Source organism: Pseudopipra pipra, chromosome 5, assembly GCF_036250125.1.
Source record: "Pseudopipra pipra isolate bDixPip1 chromosome 5, bDixPip1.hap1, whole genome shotgun sequence".
NCBI classification, from domain to species: Eukaryota; Metazoa; Chordata; class Aves; order Passeriformes; family Pipridae; genus Pseudopipra; species Pseudopipra pipra.
The window spans coordinates 36,845,642-36,869,289 of NC_087553.1; the positions used below are offsets into that span (position 1 = coordinate 36,845,642).

General features: G+C 39.6%; 1 protein-coding gene across 10 annotated transcripts in view; it reads right to left on the reverse strand.

Moving 5' to 3' along the window:
• The window catches only part of NAV3 (neuron navigator 3), a 527,200-nt gene that overhangs the window by 235,061 nt on the left and 268,491 nt on the right, over positions 1 to 23,648 (reverse strand). For 5 of the 10 annotated variants that reach the window (XM_064655605.1, XM_064655603.1, XM_064655606.1 and 2 more), the window contains exon 1: positions 21,063 to 21,691. The exons of 2 other annotated variants lie outside the window; for them this stretch is intronic. In XM_064655605.1, the coding sequence (XP_064511675.1) occupies positions 21,063 to 21,305 (243 nt within the window). In that variant the 5' untranslated portion in view covers positions 21,306 to 21,691. Of the gene's footprint in view, positions 1 to 21,062; positions 21,693 to 23,648 lie in introns of those variants that run through there. 3 more of the 10 variants (XM_064655610.1, XM_064655609.1, XM_064655602.1) reach the window with 2 other exon arrangements.

Genomic DNA, 23,648 nt, shown 5'->3' on the forward strand with positions numbered 1-23,648 from the left:
CTTGGCAAAAATTTACCAAGTTTTCACCATTCCACATAAACACCAGCCAATGAATAAGTCAAAAGAAAAGGTTGGTTTTTCCTTCCTCTATTGTTAAATTTTGAAAGATCGTTCATAGTATGTTTCTGAGAAAACCTTTGATAGGAGTTGTTTGTTTGTTTGTTTGTTTGTTTGTTTGTTTTAAGAAACAGGGGAAGAGCTGAATTAGCAAAAGATATTTACCTCATTGTTTAGTTAGATTGTGACTCTAATTATGTCAGCTATACAAGTGTAAAAAAGTACAAAGATCAGTGTTTACAGAGCCATTGTCCTGCCTACTCTGTTATATGGATCCAAATCATGGGTCATCTACTGCCACCACCTGCAACTCCTAGAACACTTCCATCAACGCTGTCTCCGCACAACCATAAACATCCACTGGTCAGATTATGTGACTAATACATCTGTTCTAGAACAAGCAGCAGTCACAAGTATTGAGGCCATGTTGCTGAGAACACAGCTGCGCTGGGCAGGACACATCTCAAAGATGAAGGACCACCGCCTCCCTAAGATCCTGCTCTATGGTGAACTTGCGACCGGCTGCTGCAAGAGAGGAGCCCCAAAGAGAAGATACAAGGACTCCCTGAAACAACATCTCAGCCTTGGCCATATTGATCAACATAACTGGTGGTCTACTCTGGCCTCCAATCGGGAGGTCTGGAGACACACCATCTTTAACGCTGCCGATGTTTTTGAGAACGCACGCAGGATCACTCTTGAGGAGAAAAGACAACGCAGAAAGAATAGTACCTTGCAGAATATACTGCCTAAGGAGTCTTTCTGCTGTGCCTTTTGCAACCAGACATGCCTGTCTTGCATTGGCCTTTTTAGCCACCAGCGTGCTTGTAACAAATGTGGGTAGAGCCCTTCCCAAATCTTTGTTCGCAAAGCCTAGCCATGATGACAAGTGTAAAACACTCAAATAAATGAGTGTATTTACTCTTCACGGAATCACAAAATGGGTAAGGTTAGAAAGAACCATAGTGGGTAGTCTGGTCTAACCTCTCTGCTCAAGCGGGTTGACCCTGGCCAGATATCAGGTACCCACTAAAGCCGCTCTCTCACTCTCCCTCTGCAACTGGACAGAGGAGAGAGGAAAAAACCAGCTAAGAATTCATGAGTAGAGATATAAGCTGGGAGAGGTCAGTGACTGATTACCTCCACAGGCAAAACAGACTCAAAGTAGGGATAGTACTTATATTTATTACTAACAGGATAAGAGCAAGAGTGAGAAATAAAACAGTCTTAAAAAACACCTTCCCCCCACCCCTTCTTCCTTCCATGTTCTCCCTCCTCCCTCCCAGCAGTGCAGGGGGACAGGGAATGGGGATTATGGTCAGTTGTTGTTTCTGCTGCTGCTCGAGAGAGGAGTCCTTCCCCTGCTCCTGTGGGCGGTCCCTCCCATGGGAGACAGTCCTTGATGGACCTCTCCAGTGTGAGTCCATCCCTCAGGCAGCAGTTCTTCCCAAACTGCTGTCCCATGGGTCACTCCTCTGTGGGGTGTAGTCCTTCATGAATGAGCTGTACCGAAGTGGGTCCCCCACAGGCGCCACAAGTCCTACCCGGGAAAAACCTGCTCCAGCGTGGGCTCCTCTCTCCATGGGTTGCAGGTCTCTGGCAGGACCCTGCTCCATCCTGGGCCTCCCATGGAGTCACAGCTTCTTTCATGCATCCACCTGCTCCAGCATGGGCTCCTCCATGGGCTGCAGGTGGGTCTCTACACCCCAGTGGTCCTCCATGGGCTGCAGGGGCACAGCTGCTCCACCATGGGCTGCACCACGGTTGGCAGGGGGCCACAGCTCCTGGGCCTGAAGCACCTCCTCCCCCTCCTTCTGCACTGACCTTGGTGTCTACATTGTTATTCCCATGTTCTCACTCCGCTCTTCCCTGGCTGGAATTTCTTCTGCCCACAATCTTCTTTTCTTAAATATGTTGTCACAGAGGCGTTACTATTACTCCTAATTGGCTCGGCCTTGGCCACTGGCAGGAAGTCCATCCTGGAGCCGGCTGGCATTGGCTCCACAGGACAGGGGAAGCTTCTAGTAGCTTCTAACAGAAGCTACCCTATAGCTCCCCCCCTCCCCGCTACCAAAACCCAGCCACAGAAACCCACTACAGAGAGTCATCCTAGAGCAGATTCCACAGGATTGTGTCCAGATGGTTCTTGAATATTTCCAGTGAGGGAGATTTCCCAACCTCTCTGTGCAATCTGTTCCAGTGCACGGTCACCTGCACAGTAAAGAAGTTCTTGCTCATATTCAGGTGGAACTTTCTGTGCATCAGTTTCTGCCTATTGCCTCTTGCCCCATTGCTTGGCACCACTGAGAAGAGCCTGGATTTGTCCTCTTGACACCCTCCCTTCAGATACTTATAGACATTGATGAGGTCCCCTCTCAGTTGTCTCTTTTAGAGGCTGAACGGGCCCAGCTCTCCCAGACCTTCCTTGTAAGAGAGATGCTCCAGTCCCTTAATTATCTTTCTTACCCTATTCTGCACCTACTCCAGGGGCTCCATGTCCCTCCTGTACTGAGGAGCCCAGAACTGGACACAGCACTTCAGATGTGGCCTCTCCAGGGCTGAATAGAGGGGCAGGATAACCCACCTGGACATGCTGGCAATGCTCTTTCTAACCTACCCCAGGATACCATTGGCCTTCTTGGCCACAAAGACACTCTGCTGGCTTATGAACATGTTGTTGTCCACAAGGACGCCCATGTCCTTCTCTGCAGAGCTGCTTTCCAGCAGGTCAGCCCCCAGCCTGTGCTGGTGCCTGGGGTTATTCTTCCCCAGGTGCAGGACCCTGTATTTGCCTTTGTTGAATTTCAATTCTCATACACAATCAGATAAGAATCAAGCTGTAATTTCCTTCTCAAATATCTATTCTATATTTTCCAGGATTACCATCATAAGGTCTTTAAGTAGTAATATAGAAAGTGAGGGGTATTATATACACATGGATTCAGTGCTTGCTGACTAGAAAACTTGCTAGACTGTGTCTATGAACCTTGTCATGGCAGAGACTGTGAGTCAACCTTTTATGTTGAGCACTGGGATGTACAACCCTATCCTCTGTAGCTGCAACCCCATCCTGTCTCCTCAGGGTCCCCATCCTGCCTCCCTGCACACCTCTCCTTAGCATGCCTTTTATTAGTTTGAGCCTTGCAAGCTTGTCAGCTACATGGACATGCTAGTTGTAAGCACAGTGACCCGCAGACACAGCACAAAATAAGATAGGAGAAACTGTATTAATTTTCTGCTTTCTTTGCTTCTCCCCTCCTGTGGAGTTAGGAAGAAAAGCTCTCTTTCAATGAGAAAGAAAAAATCCTGGTCATGCAAGTGAATACAGTGACTGTGGCATTTGTGTTGCAGCCATTTTCATACAAACAGTTCCAGATAACTTTGCAGTATCAGCCTCAATGTGTACTTTGTTTAGAAAAGATTCCCCTAATCATCAAAGCACTGCATAAAAAACAATCATAGCAATTAGGGCATGCCAAAGAGAAGAGACAGCTGTGAAGATTTTTTGTCCTTTTCTCTGAACATCCTTCCTTTGATTCTTTTGAATTGAGTTCAGTTTTCTAGTCTTTAACTTCAGGCTCTTTCAGACAGACACAGTACTTACATATCTATCCAACTGCTCACACTGCTCCACTGTCTTCAGAGCAAAAGCAGGGCCTCGCTCCTCACTCATCCAGTCCTCACTCAAACATACACACTGTTTTCACCCCATCCTCAGGGCACTGAAAGTCTATAAGACTTTCATTGCCCCTTCCAAAGAGCAATTTTTGCTGCAGTAGTTGACAAGAAATAAGTTAGTATACTGTTTTTACATCACAAGTGTTTTAGAATGGAATCTAGATCAGTATTCCACTTGTACAGCATCTAGCATCACTGAATCTCATTTGAGTGCTTGGATTTAATAGTTATTAAGTCATAGTTGAAGATAAAGGATTTTTTTTAATTGAAGTTATCTACAGTATGCTACTTTTTTTTCTGAGTCACTGTCAAATTTGTTATCATGAAGCTAAAAAATTTAGGTTCTTTTTCCCTAAAAAGATATTTTGAACTACTAAGAATTACCGTGAAAGCAGGTACAATACAAGAACACTTAATGCAAGAAGTGCATTAAGATATTTTTGAATGGCAGGCATTTAGCTACCTTTTGTCTTCTAATTTGTGGGATATCATTGTAATTGACTGATGCCTTCTCTTTCTTACTCTGGTATATACTCTACATCGTGTTCTTAGGGTGGCCTGGTTTGAAATACAAATGGCAGCAACCAAATTGTCAAGACCAACACAACATCCGTGGGGCACATTCACACCAATCTGCAAATCCCCTCTAGCTAAGACAGCAAGCACAATGTCCAAAACGAAAATAAGCAGACTGGTTAGACAGGTGACAGTTCCAATGCTTTCCAAACACTTCTGCATCATGACAGTTTGCCAAGCAAAGTAGCTTACAGCTCATGTGGGATTTACCAGAGAGATTACAGTGACTACAGTCAATGAGCAGCACCCTTTGCAGAACACACATCCAACTTGATTAAGGCTGCATGTAGCCCTGTCACTTGCTATAAGCCTTCCTATTTATTTCCAGTTGTTAAGCAGAAATCAAAATTCCTTAATGATATCCTTCCCCATAAGCAGTGGCTGTAGCTGTTACAGCAGCAATGTCATTCAGTTCCTGACAAGAAGAAAAATAATTCACATGAGGGAGGTGGTACTCCTCAAGAAAAACTTTCCTAAAATGATGTATACAATACTCTGCAAGTTTGACAACACTTTAATGAACATCTCATTTTTATACTGGCTGAATTACTTGTTTACAGATTCTGTTTCTTTAAGTATATGAGTAGTTTCTAGATTAATGCCACCCTTCTCCTCAGAAATGCTGTGACAGCAAGTGAAGAAGGAGGGAGTGCTGGCAGCTGAATGCAAGTGCTGTGTACATCTGTAGCAAGACGCTACTGAAATAGTAGAGAACTTGCAATATATGTGCAAGTACATCCGTGTGTACACCCACATTTGCAAGTCGATTGCTTATCAACTCATAAAATATTTCTCCTTGTGTGCACATATAAGGCCTATGTGTGTATATATGCAGTTGCATTGCCATACATTCAGTAAATTAATTTATTATAGTATTTCTGGGTCAGGATCTATTTCACTATCTCTACAATCTCTGCAGCACTAAGCAGAAAGCTGTGAGAATATATTCAAGTGAAACATATCTTCTTCACAGAGATATCTCCATTTCCTATGCAACTGGCTCATTTTAAGTATTATCTTTGCTTGCCCATCACTCCTCCTCACCACTTCTCAGGGACTTTCCGTATCTTCATATCACTAATCTATTTTAAGAATCAAAAAGAGAATGTCCCTCTGATAAAGGCATGCCCAGATCCATCACCCTTATGAGGGCTATGTCTCCGCTAGCTTTGAAAGTAGCCTCAAAAGATTTAAATAACGCACTTTGGAACAGAGCTGCACAATCTGTAATAATAATGATAACAACAGTAGTAATCCCAGAAAAGAGAATATCTTCACAAGTAGACATTCTGTACTACAGGTAAGATTCACCTCAGTTATTTCAGACACTGAAAATTAGGTGTTTAACTTAGATGGTTCATCTCCCCTTAATTAAGCAATAGATGCATATACTGCCAGAGGATGAGTCATTCTACTGTTATATAAACATCTCAGAAAATTGAAAGGACTTGCCCTCAAGATGTATTTATCTCTGCCATCTGGATAGAGTAGGAGCCCAAGCAACTAGCTCAGACTAGACATCAACGTTTTAACTAATGAGGTAAGATGAATTCCACTGTGATCAGACTCTCATAGAATCATAGAATCATTAAGGTTAGAAAAGACCTTCAAGATCATTGAGTCCAACCTTTGACCTAACACCACCATATCAACTAAACCATAGCACTAAGTGCCACATCAACTTGTTTCTTGAACACTTCCAGGAATGGTGACTCCACCATCTCCCTGGGCAGCTTTTTCCAATGTTTAACCACCCTATCAATGAAGTTCTTCCTGATGTCCAGCCTGAACCTCCACTGGTACAGCTTGAGGCCATGTCCTCCTGTCCTGTTGCTGGTTGCCTGGGAGAAGAGGCTGACCCCCACCTGGCTACAATCTCCTTTCAGGTATTTGTAGAGCAATAAGGTCTCCCTTGAGCCTCCTCCTCTCCAGGCTAAACAACCTCATGCTCCTCAGCCGCTCCTCATATGACTTACTCTCTAGACCCTTCACCACCTTCACTGCCCTTTATATGGTCTCTGCAAATATCACATAATCACAGAATGGGTAAGGTTGGAAGGGACCACAGTGGGTCATCTGGTCCAACCTCACTGATCAAGTAGGGTCATTCTAGAGCACATGGCACCGGATTATGTCCAGATGGATCCCAAATATCTCTAGTGAGGGAGACTTCACAACCTCTCTGGCCAATCTGTAACAGTGTGTGGTCACATGCAAAGTAAAGAAGTTCTTCCTCATATTCAGGTGAAACTTCCTGTGCATCAGTTTCTGCCCTGGACACTAGCTTCTCACCTGTGTGTCGTCTGATCTCAAATTCCAGCACAGACCTCCACCCTTTCCTAAACTGAAAGACATAGTTAATAGTGCTTCAGTTTTCAATAAATGCAAAAATTATAAGACAGAATTAAAAACTTTTCCTCAAACAACTTTTTTTCTGCGCTTCCTACTCTATGTTGATGCTGGACTTCACTGATCTATGAGGCAGAAAAAAAGAGCTAGGACTCTCTTGAACTTTCCTGATGTTTTCCATTGGTTCCAAGTTATTTGCAGACAGAAAAAAAAGCAGTCCCAAACAGCCTCTCCCCTGTGCCCTCTCCCCTCTCCATATCTTCTATTCATGCTAAACATATATCACATGTACTTAGTCCTGACTTAGCAGCATTCAGCTACTCAGGTATTACTAAACTCAAAAAGTAAGATTTCATTACAGTAATGCAACATATCAAAACAATGGTCCTATATAGACTGGACTGTTGGTATGCAGAATAAGACAGAGAAGGCAGACATGGATTGGCAATAAAGACTGTGAGTGGATTTTTACTGAGCACTTTTCTACTGCCAAAAGTCATTTGAGGGTGGGACAAAAGGAGCCTCAGTTTTAATCTTTGGAGCCATGAATGCTAACAATTCTCTATGCAGAATTTATGAGCTGTTTTACTTATCAGTATTTCCTCAGAGTTTTCATGCAGTCAGATTGAGTACCCTTTCCTCATACTGTTTGTGCATGCTCAAGTTTGGCTATACAGTGCATAAAATGGACATGAACTGCATACTGTACCATAGAAGGAAATAAAAAGCAGTGACATGCCAATCATAGTTCTTAAATTTTTATTCAAAAACACAACACAGTATTACTTATAATAAATATCTATGCTCAAATATTTCAGCAGCAAGCACAACCTAAATATTTGGGTGTTTTTTAATTAACTGAATTCCATAAGTCATCTAAACAGACAGGCTACAAAAAAAAATAGTAGATGGAAAGCATTTTATTTTTTTCTGTAACAAGCTCAGCTTTCATAAAACAATTCATTCTGAACATTTTCTACAAAGAAGTAGAATTTCTTTTTTTTTCTTTAAATCTTATCTTGTGATAATGTAAGAGGTTAGGAATTGTCTAACCACAATGAAACGGGATGATACTCTTACTCCAGTGAGCAAACAAAGAAGCTCCCACTGAATTAAAGAACACAGCAAGCTCTGATTTCAGAAGGCTGATTTTATCATGTTTCTGGAATTAAGTATCTGAAGTGATGGATCGAACCACGGACATCTCCCTTAAAGGACATCAGGGATATGATGAAAGGAGAGAGCTGCAGAAGCATACAAATACAAGGTAACAGAACTAAGTCTGTTTGGAAACTCCGCAATAACTTAAACAATTTATTTACCATCTCTGCATCAGTCTCCTCAGTGTTTCTGAGAGAGATTCACATGCCAGAGGAACTGGAGGAGGCAATGCAGCCTGAGAAAGGGACAGTGGAGGGACAGACTATAACACTGCCTGCCAGTCCGCGTCCTGTCACTGGGGATGTGGGCTGCTGAGCTGCTTCTAAGACTGCTGTGGATACACTGACAAACACATGGTCACCTTCCACATTATTCACAAAGTATTTTATTGACTATACTTTAAACTTCTGTAAATATATAGAAAATGTTAAGAGGTACCTTATATGAGCACACATATCCATCTCTATCTTTAACAGGCACAATAAACTAAATATTTATAGTGGTTTCACTATACATGGGATGCACTATTGATGCCAAAATGATAAGGCTACGTTTAGTATCTATGTGCTAAAAAAAATGAAATCTCTTGGTGGCTTTAGAGGAGCCGTACCAAGCTGTTTTCACATTTTCAGTATTCTCCAAGCTGTACGCTCCTGTTCCAAAAATCTTAGGGCATAGCAATCCTTGTCACAATGTAATACATTTGAAAGTATCCTAAGAGCAGTTGCAGAATGAAATTAGGCCATGAGCACAAAAATCACGAGTTAAATAGCCGTTCTGAAGAGCTTAACTAACTGTTCAGGGCAAAACCTCCAAACTACACTCAAAAGAAGACACTAGGCACTAGGTCAATCTGACAAAAGAAAAAACACTGTGTAGTAATGTTGCCTTACACAGACCTTAAATATCAACTTGGAATTGCATCAAAAGTCTACATAAATTGAAATAAGAAAACCAAAGGTAATAGAGAAGACAGCTGTTACACTGAAAATTTCTTTTGTATCTAAGTGTATATTTGTATATTTTTGTTAAAATGTTTCCAAAAAAAAAAGCTGTATAATCACACAGCTAATGATAAACCCACACAGGTCTTACCAAGACAAGGACAGCAGCTCAGGAATTACCAGTTCACTATACTTTGTCTCATAGTGTATCTACATGAAGTGATACCCCAAACTTTTCCCAAATGATCCAAAATGGTTTTTTGCTCTCCTATGGTGTTAGTATTTGTACATTGTAAAAAGCCTCCACTCTGCCTTCAGTTCAGCTTAGCTACTGCATTGATGCAGAATTTTGTGAGAAACGGACTAAATTACAGATACAGACTTGTGAATATAGCATGAACCAATGTCCACCTTCACCTTACAAAAGTCCAATTTTTGGATAAGCCAATGATTTATGGTTTGATAAAGACACAAAATATTTCTATCTAATCAATTAGGACAAAATAACTAGTTTATGTTGAAACAGTATTGTGAATCTTGTGTTACTCTGTGCAAGGGCTGCTGAGACCTTTAAAGATACGTATACATCTGAGTGAAAATTATTGTTGAAAATACTGACTCTATTGTCACCCAAGATGAAATTTTTAATAAGAAGTGAAGGAAACTTTTTCCCTTTAGACTGAAATATGATCACTATCACTCTGCCTTTGTTGGCATTTATGTAAGTATTTCACAATGAGATCTTACAACTTTGCCTGAATTAAATGAGATCATTAAATGTCCAGGAGAAAATCGATAAAATTTTCCATAGATGCAAATATGTCCATAATCACCTTGCTTTTAGGGAGTCTGAGTTATCTAGTATCGATTTTGCTGATCTGAATTTCCTGTATTTTTCTTTTGTCAAATCTCCTCTAAGTAATTTTTTTGAATGACACTATTTAGGTTGACACACCAGTTCTCAACATCCTCAGTTTTGTATGCTCCCTTTTCTGAAACTTAATTTGATTCACTTATTCATCTTCCCTCATGACTCTACATCTGTATCTACATCTACATCATATCCACAAATAAGGCAGAATATCTCTGAAAAAATCCTTCACTGACTTGGTGGGGCCCTTGGAAGAAACCCTTGTTGTCATTTCCACACGTTTTTCTTTTATTCTCCACTCCCTTGTGCTAATAGCTTATCTTATAAACTCTTTAAGGCTGTGACTGACACAGCTGTCATAGATGGAGAGAGCTGCTTTGCTCTTGCTCCTCAGTGATACAACCACCAACCCATTATTGACACCCAGCTGAAGAAACCCTGTTCTTGCTTAAGAGTGTCCATATCTGAAAGTCCATATCTGAAAGTTTTGCAATTTAGACTGTATTTAAAAAAAACCCCACATCTAGAGATGGTATCACCTATGAACAGAGTATTTGACTGTCAATCACTACAATAGTTTCTTTGTGAAGCAACCTACTTCTTAGGTTTCAACTAATAATACAGAGCCATACCAGTCTTCAGAGTGATATTGCAGTGAGGTAAAGAAAACAGCAAAGACACTGTTATTCTCTCCTTACCTTTGTCAGGATCACAGATTTCTACAGGAAAAATTGCACGTTGTATATAAAGAGCTTTCTACTTGAGTCTTCTTATTACAAGTAAAAAAAAATAAAAAAGAATAGATGTGTTATTAATATGACAGAGAGGAAGCTGATAACATCAGTAACTGATTTGGTTAAAAAAAATCAGTTTTTCTATGGTAATTCAAAATAACTTCAACAACACTTTAAAAAGTAGCTGATTATTTCTTCAGTATTAAAGAAAATATAAATCCAATAATAGACAAGAAACAAATTCACTCTAAAAAAATGGCACTGTTACCATTTCACATATGAGCTGAGTTCAAGTAGGTACTTGACAGCAATCAGAAGTGAAATTAGGTTGTGAATTCCCATGTGAGTCGCTAGGCCTTACTCTCAGAAGCATTTCAAAAGCAAATCTGAATCTGCAGCTCTCAAGCTTTCATGTTTTTGCTGCTCCCTCATAAGAAACAGATTTCTTCAGCTCTTCCTTCCAGCACTCTGTCTATGGCTGGTGAGCTGGCCAGAAATGACTAAAGCAGGCAGACTGCTCAGCTGAGGAAATTTCTAAACTCCTTTTGAACTTTTATTTGTTATTTCACATTCTTATTTTATGCCTATTTATTTCCACTACAGAGACAGCTTACAAAAAAAAAAAAAAAAAAAAAAAACACCAAGCCAAAACAAAAATACTCTCAAAGGAAAGAAACCTACTTGTTTACTGAGTAGAAGTGCTGCCAGGAAATCTCATTGTTGTAGTGCTGAGTAAAAATCCTGAACCCTGACTTACGTCTTACTCACCCCAAATCATGTATGAGTTGTGCAGACTTTCGTGATTAATGAAAGTGGTCAAATGCTTTACAACACTTGCTAGGGAGTCATCTTTCTGTGCACAACTGCTCTGATGACTAAGATGTGATGGTTTTACACATGCCCTGTGATTCAAATCCTGATGCACAACAGGAAGCTTTCACTGCCAAATCTTTTGGAGCTTAACACAGCATCAACAAGGTACAAAGCCAGGTGTTAAAACTGTCAAAGGGAGGTATTTTGAAATGGAAAATGCAAGAGAGAGCTCAACATCTATTTTTGTTCCAATTTGTCTTCAAATTTGCTGCAATTGGAGAGCTTTACCTGAACAAAATATTTTGATCAACTGTTGAGAGATATATTGGAAGGGGCTGCCCAGGGAAGTGATGGATTCTCTGTCCCTGGAGGTTTTTAAGATGAGATTGGATGTGGCACTTAGTGCCGTGGTCTAGTAACCACGGTGGTGGTGGATCAAGGGTTGGACTTGATGATCTTGGAGGTCCCTTCCAACCCAGCTGATTCTATGATTGAAGGATGAAATGCTATCTGCTGAATTAAGATCAGAAGGGCAGAGCAGCAAAGGAGGAAAATAAATACAACTAAAACAATAAGTCAGACCAAATGACATGCTGAAAGTAGATCAGGACAATACTAATATTATACTTGGTCAAGTTCTCTTACGTTTTATGCAGTCAGTATAGACATTTAGTGGCTGGCACCTTCTCAGAAGGTGCTATACAGAAATACTATGATCCAGACCTAACCACTTCAAAATTATGTGTCCTTTTGATTTGCTTATTTTCCAAATTCTCTCAGCTTGGTTTACAGAGAACACACACAAGAGCCATCAGAAATCTGCACATCTTACACAGGGGAATTACTCCTTCACATTTACCAGACAAAACACTCTGCATTCCTTTTCTGAATTTTAAAGAAGTTATGCTATCTTTCAGCCAACCTCCTCTTGCCAGTAAAAACAAAAAAGAAAGGTTTATGACCTTAAAAACATTGTGGGCAAGTGAAGATTCACACAAAATAGCCCACTAGTAGGTTTGAGAATAGATATATGCCTCCTCCTTTTTCAGCTTAACCCCCAAACACCCTCACTGGTCAAAAGGCTATTGCTAAGGCATGGGCTTCCTCCAAGACCACATCCTGTGAATCAGGTCATAGTGAAACACAGTGCTGCTTTAAATGAACAACTCTTTTTGTGCCCTGTATGCAAGTGCAAGAAAAACTATGCAACTCAAAAAATAGTCTAGTATGCTAGAGAAAAAGGGCAAGTGGACCTAGACTAGAATAAACACATGATTAAAAAAATTAGCAGTTCTCATTTGTAATTGATGCCCTTATTATTTTCTAAATACAAGAGTTTCTGCTACAAAGAAGCTAAACAGCATATCCAAAGGCAGAAAGTAGGACCAAAAAAGCCATCTCTCTTCAAAAGACTCCTGCTTTTATTTCATAACTATTTAGATTTTCCACATCAAATTTAATAAGTGAAAAACCTATCAAAAGCATTACACACAGGGCCTTTGATGAGTGTTATATTGCTCCACAAAGGGCACAATGTATTACACATCTTTAATAAATTGTGTCAGAGTCTATGCTGATTGGACACATCAGAATCAAAAGAATGTGGCTCCTGGAACAGAATTCTACCTACAGATCAGAGCTGGGCCCACACTGATGCTAGCCATTGACATTAAAATGAAGATAAAGCCCAAACTGTCCTTATGAAGCAAGCACAAAAAATAACTCATTGTTTGGATGTTTCATTCTTAACTGATCCCTTAGTAAAGAAAAAGGATAGGCTTGTGGTTACGATGTGGAGATTACAGCTCAAGATATATATGTCTTGAAATTCCCAGTCCTGCCACAAAGTCCCAGCCTGAGTGTGGGAAAATCATCCATTTTCCCTTTGATCTCTACCCTCCCTCTGCACTATGGGGATAATATTCTTCCCTTTCTCCTACACTCTGTGTAATACAGCCATATGTTCTGTAGGGCTGTGACTAACTTATGTGCACATGCACACTACGTCGTGATAAAGCATCAATCTAGTAAAAATTTCTAGGATCAAGGTCTGGTTGAAAAACAGAAAAAAATCCACAGAAAGGGCATTATCATGTTTTTTTAATTGAGGGAAGAAATGTTTCTCAGTGGAACCAAACTCCCTAATCTTAGTGGTACCCCTCACTCTGCTGAGTGCATTGGGATGCTCCTATCTTCTAGGGAGCCCCTACAAAATGCAACTAGATGAAACACTCACTGCAGTTCTTCTGCAGGGATTTTTAATTAAGGATTTTTAAGTTCATAGGTTTTCTATGTTCCTTGTTAGAGAACAAATAACTGAGTACCTGAGAGTCACTCCACTGTCAGATCTCACTGGACCTTGAGGCAGGAGGACACTCCAATACTTATACGCCAAGGGAATGAGTGCTTCCAAGCCAGCAACTAGTTGTCTGGTCTCCAAGAATATCCTACCTGTGCTTTTGGGAAAGTTAACTGGAACTGCAATATTTCAGTGCAATGCCTCTGGACAGACACATAGCACACAACAGCACTTTTTCTAAGGAAGAAACTCTGTCTCCAAAGAGAGTCCTTATATCTCCATAGCACAGTGGACTACAGGACTGTAAGCTCAGGTTTCCAGGGAAGCATGGTTTCATTACCACAGACCTGCACTCAGTCCTAGTTGAATCAAGATATGAGAAAAGAGAATGAGAAGACCATCAAGACTGTCAATTGAGTCCTTTGCACCAGGAAGGATCAGTGCTAGTAATGATATGAAGGGCACATGTACATGTTTGTTTCTCCAGTAATGGAGATACTACACCTTCTGTGGCAAAATGTTCCTCTGTTTAACTACTGTTACTGCTGGGAAGTTTTACTAAAGCCTAACTAAAACCTCATGGGGTATAATATAAGCCCATTATTTTTATCTAAAGATGGAGACCACTTATCATCATTTATGGTTATGGAGAACAGATTACCATTATGAAGGGGTTGCAAGGGTGTAACACCAAGAAAATGTGGCTGGGTTGCTTCAGCTCTGCTGGTGCATCCACAGTGCATCAACATTCAGACACCCATTTTTGAGGAAAGAATTTTATATTGAAAAGTTGTTTGGCCAAGAAATCACCAAGTAGCTTTCCTAGGCACAAATGCAAAACAAAGAGTAAGTGTGATTGTTTTCTGCTGATGTGTAATACCAGCTCACAATGCAAAAATTAATATGAAATATGTTGAGTTCTTATTTTGTGAGAGAAATAAAATGAAAGGAGTAGAAAATTATGCAGAGGTCTTAAGCTCAGGTTGGTCAATACCCTCCTATCCATGATCCCAATCACAAATTACAAACAGAAAGCATCTTTCCACCTACACTCAATACAATTTGTTCACAAATAAAAAAGCTTTGAGAGTTGATGCTGTGTTACTTCGCATTTATCTCAACTAGGGGAAAATGTGCTTGATACAGACAATTAGACAATAAACATATAATAGTGAAGTTTATTCCAAGCTCATACAAGATGAAGCTCTAAAATCAGTTATAATATAGCGTAGACAGATGGCGCTGGACACATTAAGCACATTAAAGATATAGTTATCTGTTTGATAAAGAAATAATTCAAAGCACAAGGCAAGAAGCTGAAATTGCTGACAATCTGAACTCCTGCCAACTGTCCTGGCTTCACTGGGGCTGTGTGAATTTTAAACACACACAGTCCCAGGTGTCCACAGTGCTGACTGAAATTTCTGGCAGCTAGTTCAGCGCTTTTGAAACAATGCTGGCTTCCCATCACTAGCGGTCACTATGGGGAGAAGATAGGCGGTTTCTGGCTGCTTCTGCTGCCCTTTTTGTTGCCTTGGCTGTGGTGCTTTAAATGAAACAGTTGGCACAATGAGCAGCCTCCTTTCTTGCCAACCCATATGGCAGGCATCTCCAATGCACTAGCGCCGAGAAAAGGAAGGGTATGACAAAATGGGGAAATAAATTCATTTATTTATGTTCCCTAGATTCAGTGTGTCAAGAAACTCAGTGGAGCTTAGCTCTGAGAGACCAGACAAAAAGGTATCCAGGAAATTGAAAGGTCAAAGAGATGTGGGATTGCAACAGATGCCTTCCTTCAGAGAGATTTGGGGAATGGTGGAAAAGGGTCACACAGAACCTAAGTAAATTGTGTGGAAGGGTTAGCTGAGGAAAGATCAAGATATGGAAGTCATTTACAGAACACCTGGGTTTCCAATGTGCACAGTACTCCTGTTGATGTGAGCATGAGCTCCATCTATGTATGAAATGCAAAAATATTTGTCTTGAGATCTGTCTGTATTGAGAAGCCTAGCCATTCTCCAAGTGTCTAGCAATGGGCAGGAGTTACCACATCACTGACACACTGTTTATAATTGATGAGGGGAAAATGGGAGGTTTCCATACTCTTTTTAATGTCCTACTTCAAAAGGTCTGGCTGAATGACACTAGGAGTCCTGACACTAAGAATGACACTAAACAGAATGGATGTCAAGAATCACTTTAACAGCACCAGTATGTGCTTTTGACTAATCAGATCAAAGTATTTAGCTTAGTTTTGTGACATTCATTTTAGGCTACTTTAATAATGTTCACTTGGTACAACTAAGTGCTAGTGACTCCATTCTCTGTTGGACATGGTCCCCAAATAGCACACATCTATCCTTGTCTGTTCTGCTGATTTACAGACTGCTTCCCCAGATTAACTGTTCAGATTTCTGTGCTCTACAGAAGCAGCTGGTTGTGCCTCTTTCCTCAGGTGGACACATAGTATTCTTTGTCATTTCTTCCAAAAGGTCTTGCAGCAAATCCATTTCCTGAGCTCCTCTAAGATCTTCCTGTAGCAAAATTACATTGTTTAATGATGAACTTGGTGGGGCTGGACTCCTCTATATAAGTCCCCGAAATTGAAGTATCCAGAGAAGTTTTACATTTATGTATGTGTACTGGATCAGCTGGGGAGGCTGACTAGCACTTTCTGATAATTAACAGCAATATGACAAATGCTGCAGGCATGACAGGAAGACTTGATTAGGGGATACAGAAAAATGTAAGTCATATTCAGAAGCCTGTAAAGATTTCTGCCAACAGGAAGGAAGAAACAGATAAAGCAGACAGCTGCAGACAGATAGCACAAATGAAGAGAAACCGGGGGAAAAACAACAACAACAAAAAAAGAAACAAACAAAAACAAACAAAAAAAGAAAAGCAGAAAGCAAATTATATGACAGTAAAGGAATGAATTAACTCAGGAAAGAAGGTTAAAATCTTATCATCCAAGTCATACAAACAAAACATTACAATTACTGTATCAGATTTAGCTCACAGAAAATTCAGACTGGAAGAATAAATGATGCTGCAGTTATCTTGAAAGAAGAAAGTTTGATGATGGGAGGAAAACCCTGGGAACATAAAGCAGAGCACTGCAAGGAGTAGCCCCAGGAAGCCAGAGCAGAAGACCAGTTTGCCTAGCAGGTGTTCTGACTCCCAGTAGCTGCTCAGCTTTGTGCTGGAGTGGATTCATGGCAATGCACTTTTGACTACACCATCAAATGTGTGAAGGTAGCTGAAGTCAATCACATTTTCAGGTGACCTGGAGTAAAACACTATTGCCACTGGCATTTTTGTGGGGGTCAATATCATAGACTCACAGAAGGGTTGAAGGTTTGGAGGCACCTCAGAAGATCCTGTAGTCCAATCCCCCTACTAAAGCAGGTTCATCTAGAGCATGTTGCACAAGATTGTGTCCAGGCAGGTTTGAATATCTCCAGAAAAGAAGACTCCACAACTTCTCTGGACAGCCTGTTCCAGTGCTCTGCTACCCTCGAACTAAAGAAGTTTTTCCTCAAATTCAGTGGAAATCCCTGTGCTTCAGTTTGTTCTCATTGACCCTTGTCCTGTCGCTGGGCACTATTGAAAAGAGTCTGGCCCTAGCCTATCAACACCCACACTTAAGATAATACATATAGTGTAGAATTATCATTTAGTGACCAAAATAAGTTGGTTTTGCAAATAAATTCTTTCTTCATTACTATAGTTCCATTGTTTCATTTACCTTTCTGCAGTATCAGTGGATTTTTTTTCATTTTGTTGCTGTTTAATAGCACATTCTACAACTAGAACAGTATCGCAAAGCAGCCTAGCATGATCTGATGGTTGTTTAGCAAGCAATATAAAAGTGACAGTACAGAAGTACAAATAAATACTGTACCCACAGTTAGAAAAATATTAGAAAATACAGTGGTGTTTTCAGATATGGTTTTGCATAAAAACATACTATGGTCCAACTGAACAGCAATACTCCATCTGCTCCAAAGAAAGCCAGCATTTCACCTCATGAATCCAGCAGCTGAATTCCATTCCTGTGTACATATATAGGAATAAACTTTTGTCTATATGATATATTCAGGGAAAAAGAATGTGTGATGAATACTTGTGTTCAAATATTTTGCATGACTATTCACATCATAAAGTGTTCATGCAGTCAGCTTAAACATTAGTGGATTTAGCAAGAAAGCAGATGGACCTGTTGTATGTGACCCAGGTACAAAAAAACAAATAATGAAAATTTTGAACAAAAGTGCATTTGAATAAACTACACACAGAATAATTTAAATCATTAGCAACTTACTATTTGCTTTCCTAGGCTTGACTAAGTTCTATCCAAGTTAGAAAAAAGTTAATCACCTCAAACTTTTTCAACCACGGCTTTTATTAAAATAATAACATCACTCTTATTAAACTTCAAACTTCAAACTTCATCATGTCCCCAAAAAAGAAAATAACAAAGTGCAACAAAATGTGCTGTTATAAAATGTTGCAAGTGCAAAAAGATCATGTGAGATGGGAGAGAGATCTAGGGAAAAGAGAACTGATGTTTGCAGCTGTATTCCTAACCAGTCTTGGCAAGGGCACTTGTGTGAGAAAGCCAACACAAGTGTCAAAAGTCTCAAACAATCAGGTGTGGTGAGAGTGAAGGTCGTAGAGGAAACAGCTGGGTGGTATTGACATGCATAACCCAAATTTATCTTGGAATCCTTAGCACTTATAGATAGCAACAGGATATGTCACAGTGACTGCATTTGTCAATCTAAGTGCCTTTCAGGCAGGATGAGGAAACTTGTGATCCACAGTGCAGCATATGTAAAACACCAAAGCAAGCAATGCTGAAAGCTGCAATTCATCAGTCAAGGGCAAAAGTTTACCAGATGATGAATTCATTGTCTTTTGCAGACAGATAGCCATAATTTTTTCCTCAAAAATCAGTGCTGCCTTATATCCAATGATATACATAGCATAAGCATACAAGAAATATGCCAGACAGTTAGATTTTACTCTCAGTTGGAAACTCAGACTAGGCATTGATTACATTTTGATTGAAAAAACCTCTTATCTGATTATTGTTATAATGAAACATTCAAAATGTACAGCATTGTATACAACAGAGCCACATAAAAATACCACATTTGATAAATAAATTTGCTAACCAAAGGTCTATTGGAGTCAGCACTCGCAAATGCTCAAGATTTGGGATAACAAAACCTGTAATGCAGAACTTGCATCTGCTCAGCAAACCTGAAGAGACATTAACAACTCCATCAAATTTGTGCTTAAGAACTACTGTTTAGATAACCTGGACATACTTCCGAGGCTTCCAGGGTAGCATAGATCTCTGTTGCTGATGAAGAAAAACAGCATTCGATACTTTGAGGCTGATCCTTTGAAGTTTACTAGTAGGAAAAGCCTTACAATAATTTCTTCATCATAACCACCCACCTTACAGCCCAAACCACTTTTGCAAAAAGATTTCATGAAACTTGCCTAAAAGTTTCACACTTTCAAAATATGTGCCTGGAAGAAAACTGAGTAAAGGGCTGCCACTAAGCTTTACTAGGAATGTTGGACTTGTAAGGGGGTAATACAGAAAGGCTTCAGAAATTAGTAACTTCTTGAATGTTCAGCACTTCTGTAAATCCAGGTGGACAGGGCAGATTTTCAGACCACCATGTGTACAACCTGGTCTTGCTCTTTGCTGGTCATCTTTCAAAACTGCTCAGAAGCCTCCACTGAGAACATATAGAGTAGGCTGTTTTATGGAAGTTGGTCTGTTTTGTGTTGCTTTCTTTAAAAAACAGTCTCTAAGATAACGAGTATTGTCAAACCCATGAAACAGCAAATTGGGATCACAGTTTGTGTCCATCTAGCCTGTTACTTTACTCACTGGAACTTCAGCGGGGTTTAGGACAAAATGCCTTGGAAGGCTATGACTCCCATTTGGTCTCATGATAGTCATTAACAGTTCCCAAGTGATTTATATACTGAAGGCAAGATGTTTTATATCTTTCTCCACACTTTTTTAGGTAAACAAAAAACACTTATTAGTAGGTAATGAAACCTTTTCCTTTTTCTCTGAAAATAGTATTTGCAAATCTAATTTACTTTTCATGGAATATCCATTAAAGAACACCACTAAATAAGAAACCTAAAAAATATTTTCTACTAAAAATAAGCAAGCAAACAGGAATTGCATTGTGTTGAAAACTGATATTATTATCTTCATGTCCCATTCATGTCATAGAAAAGGGCTGTTCATCACTTGTAGTAATCAAGAGATGAATAGTTTGCTCCTTTTTTGTATTTCTGTATAGCATGTCAGACACCACCAATGCATTATCTTTGGAAGGCAGGGAGAGGTGACACAGAAAACTCCAAGGGAAAAGTTAAGTGACATGACCAAAATCTCATGTGGAAACATGTGGCAAAGTTTAAAAAGGAAACCAAATGTTCAGAATCCCTATGCTTTAACCACAAAACCAACTTTCTTTGCTAATACTGAATTAACCCAGTAACTAAAAACAAAGAAAACCCAAGTATATATATTATGTGTATCTTGCCACTTTAACAACTCTAATGACACTCAAGTGTTCTCAAACTAAATAAGATACAATTACAAATATATGTTTAATCCCAGTGTGGTAATCAGTTCCACAAACCAAGAGTACTAGAAAAGCAAGGGGAAGTAACCTCACTTAACACTGCTTGCTGAAGCTGTGTAAACCACACATGCAGCCATAATGTACTGACTGAAAGATCTACAGAAATACACACTGCTGACAAGAAGGGACTCAATACTCACATTCAAAGCCTTAAAAAAGGCTTTCAACTACAGCAGACAGACTAGTTGAAAATCAAGTAGCATTTTTTTAAAAGATAACAACTCAAATAATAACTCAAAAAGAACTCCCTTACAAAAGCAAAAACCCTAAGCAGTCTAAAAAATATTGTGGCATCCTACTTCAGATATCATTTAAAAAAAAAATCACAATGAATTGGGGCTCGATAGGGGCTAGGAAGAAGCTATTTTGCAAAAGAGAAAAGCACAAGTACTTTTTACTGTGAAGCTGTTTTTCTGGTTCAGCAGCTCTGCAGCAGGAGTAGCCAGATCATTTGAAAAGTAAAAAGAAAATCAATTACTTGTTTTTATTTTAAAACAGCCTCCCCGTGGGAATAGGTGTGGGAGTGAGATCTCTTTCTAAATTTCATAATATAACATAAAGCTGCCAAGATTTTTTTTTTTTACTGTCATGTCATTTCTCTGCTTACTGGGTGCTGGAATGATTTTTCTCTACTTATGATTCTACTGATCTTTATCAAAATTAATCTGTGAAGTGATTAACACTAACACTTAAAAACAAAATATTTATTCAAACAGCAACATTGAACAAAACAAATTTCTAGGGCTGCTGCGAGTTCAGTGATGACAGCAAAAGTCTATTTACTCATTTACCCTCAAGTTCTGCATGCAGTAGGTTGCAATCATTTTTTGTCAAATCAAAACAACATTTTCCGAGAATTAAGATCCACAGGTAAAGTTTACAACTAACCTTGCTATCCTCGATCTCCTGGGTTTTTCCTTGAAGCGCTTTTCTTTCTCCAAAATCACAGGTTGACTTTAACGTAAGCTGACAAGAAAGTATCGAGCTCTCTGCCCCAGTAAGCTCAAAAGACTTTGGTGAGTACTTCTGTGAGCTGGCGGGGCTGAGGCTGGGTATCGGGAGGGCAGTGTGAACAGGCTTTGACCCCCCAGCTGGCTGTCTTAGCTTGGAGGCAACCCCAAGTACGGGCATGGCTTCTATAAAATATCTTCTTTCTGCCAAAGAAAATGCTTCTGACCTCAGTCTGGTAGACTCCAGCTTCAGCAATTTCAGAACAAATACTTTAAACAAAAGTAGCAGTCATCCTTTCAAAAAGTCTTAAAACAATAATATTACGAGTTTCACAAGGAAGCAAAACTTTTCCTTCATGTCTCCCCTCCTCCCTCACAGCCACTCACACACACTGCTCAGTGAGTCAGTGACTCTGTAAGACTAAACGCTTCTTTGGGGCGTGAACTTTTCTTGAAGGTAACTGCCACAGTGCTGCCTGTCTGGGATTAAAGAACTCATAAATTTGCCTTCTCTTCTTCCTAAAGCATTCCAGGTCTGTGCATTAAATGAATGAAGGATGGGAGAAAAGGAGGGAGAGAAGAGAGGAAACCTTCCCGTACTCCAACTGTCAAAACAGCTTGAGACCACAACACTGGAAGCAGAGACCTCTTCCTGAGTACATAAATAACCAGCCCACATCCTTAAAAAAAACAAACCTCTTTTTTTTCCAATTTAAAAAAAAAAAAAAAGAACCTGAGCAGTGGCCAAAGCAAACAGCTGTTGGAAGAGTTTTCATCCCGGAAATAATCTCAGCAATGAAGCTGTTTGTCTGATTCCTGGGTATTTTTCACTGCTGACAACCATGAGCTACAGGGTTTCATTCCCTGTTCCTTCCGTGAAATCAGGTTAAAATCATACAAGAGTGTGGTTAGGAACAGCCGCTGAATCACACTGTGGGTAACGTCTGTCTGTACTATGAAAAATGCATACAAAAATACAGAGCAGGATATAGGAGAATCACAAGAATCGTTAGAAGATTTAGTCAACACAGCTTTTCAGAGCCCCCCCTCCCTTTTTTTTTCTTTCTTTCTTTGTGGTGATGTTAACGTCATCTATTCAATGTTAACACTTCCCTTTCTAAAAACATTTAAAGTTCCATGAAGTCCATGTCCAATGCATCATTTCTGCTTGTTGCTCATAGAAATACTCTTGCTGGCAACCTCAAATCCTTGTACATAGAAATACAATTGAGGCAAGCAGAGCAGGCTCCAAAATGAGTCACAATGGACAGTCCAAATTGTTGAGCAGCATAAACACTTACTTAAAAGGAAAACTGTACATTCCTTTGAGACCCTATCACAAGGTCTCCATTTTAAACTGTGGCATAAGGAAAAAACCTGTGTAGAACCATCCCACCGTTCAACTCCTAGGGGATTTTATCACCCAGCATTATGGCCAACTTTTTTTTTTTTTGGTTGGTTTGTTGATTGATATTTTTTGTTTTGTTATGTCTTCCAAAATAAAACATAGAGAGAGAGAATAAGGGGATTTATTCTGTCCTGATATTCTATGTGGTATTAACCACACCTCCTTGAGCAGTATGTACTATTACCGCTATAGATACAAGGACAAGAGAAAATAAGAACCTTCTGGACTTTTAAACTCACAAAATAAGGATGGCAAGAGTTAGAAAAAGCATTGAAAGACAAACAAAGTAAATGAGAAGCAGACTAAAAAGATTTTCTTAAATCACACTTTGAAATTATTTTGCAGAATACACCTGTGGTACCTGTAGTATTGTCCTCTATCTTTCATATACAAAGACCACACTGACACACTCATTAAAAATCCATCTCTCTCTATTGACTTAAAACTATCCCATTCTTGTTTATAGTTTGTAAGAGTGAACTTGACCTGGCTTAGGAACCTCCTGAATTTTGAAGTATACAGTGAATCAGCAAACACATTTCAGCATCCTCTGCTTATCCACTGTTTGGTTTTGCCACCATTAACAGTAGCAGCAATGCACAGACTGCACAGAAGTAACTGCTCTGCATTTTAACAAGTTCAGCCCACAGGACTGGTTTGGTGTGATAGTTCAGGTCTTCTTCAGAGCAAAACGGAAGAAAGCTCCTTGTGCGGTCTGCAATCTGCATTTGTTCTCCAGAATCATAAAGCACTGTGGCTGTGTAAGGAATTTAGGTTTCTTAGGCACAACTGTTAACAGTTAACGCTTCAGAAAATGCACATATGCAAAGACTGAAGGGAACCATAGGAAAAGAGGGATTTATCTCTTGCAAGGTTTAAGAAGATGAAAAATCCTCATGAGAACTGCTAACCAATGATCAAAACAAAGAATAAACTACAGACATGAGACAGATACTTTCTTATGAAGAACTTTGCCAAAAAAATGTAATTGAATCTTATTACTTCTCAGGGTTATAATTTTAAAAAGTAATGCACTATGGTAATCTTGCTCATCTTCTTTTGAATATGAATGATGAGGTCATGATACCCACAGTCTCTTTTGCAACCCATTTTCCC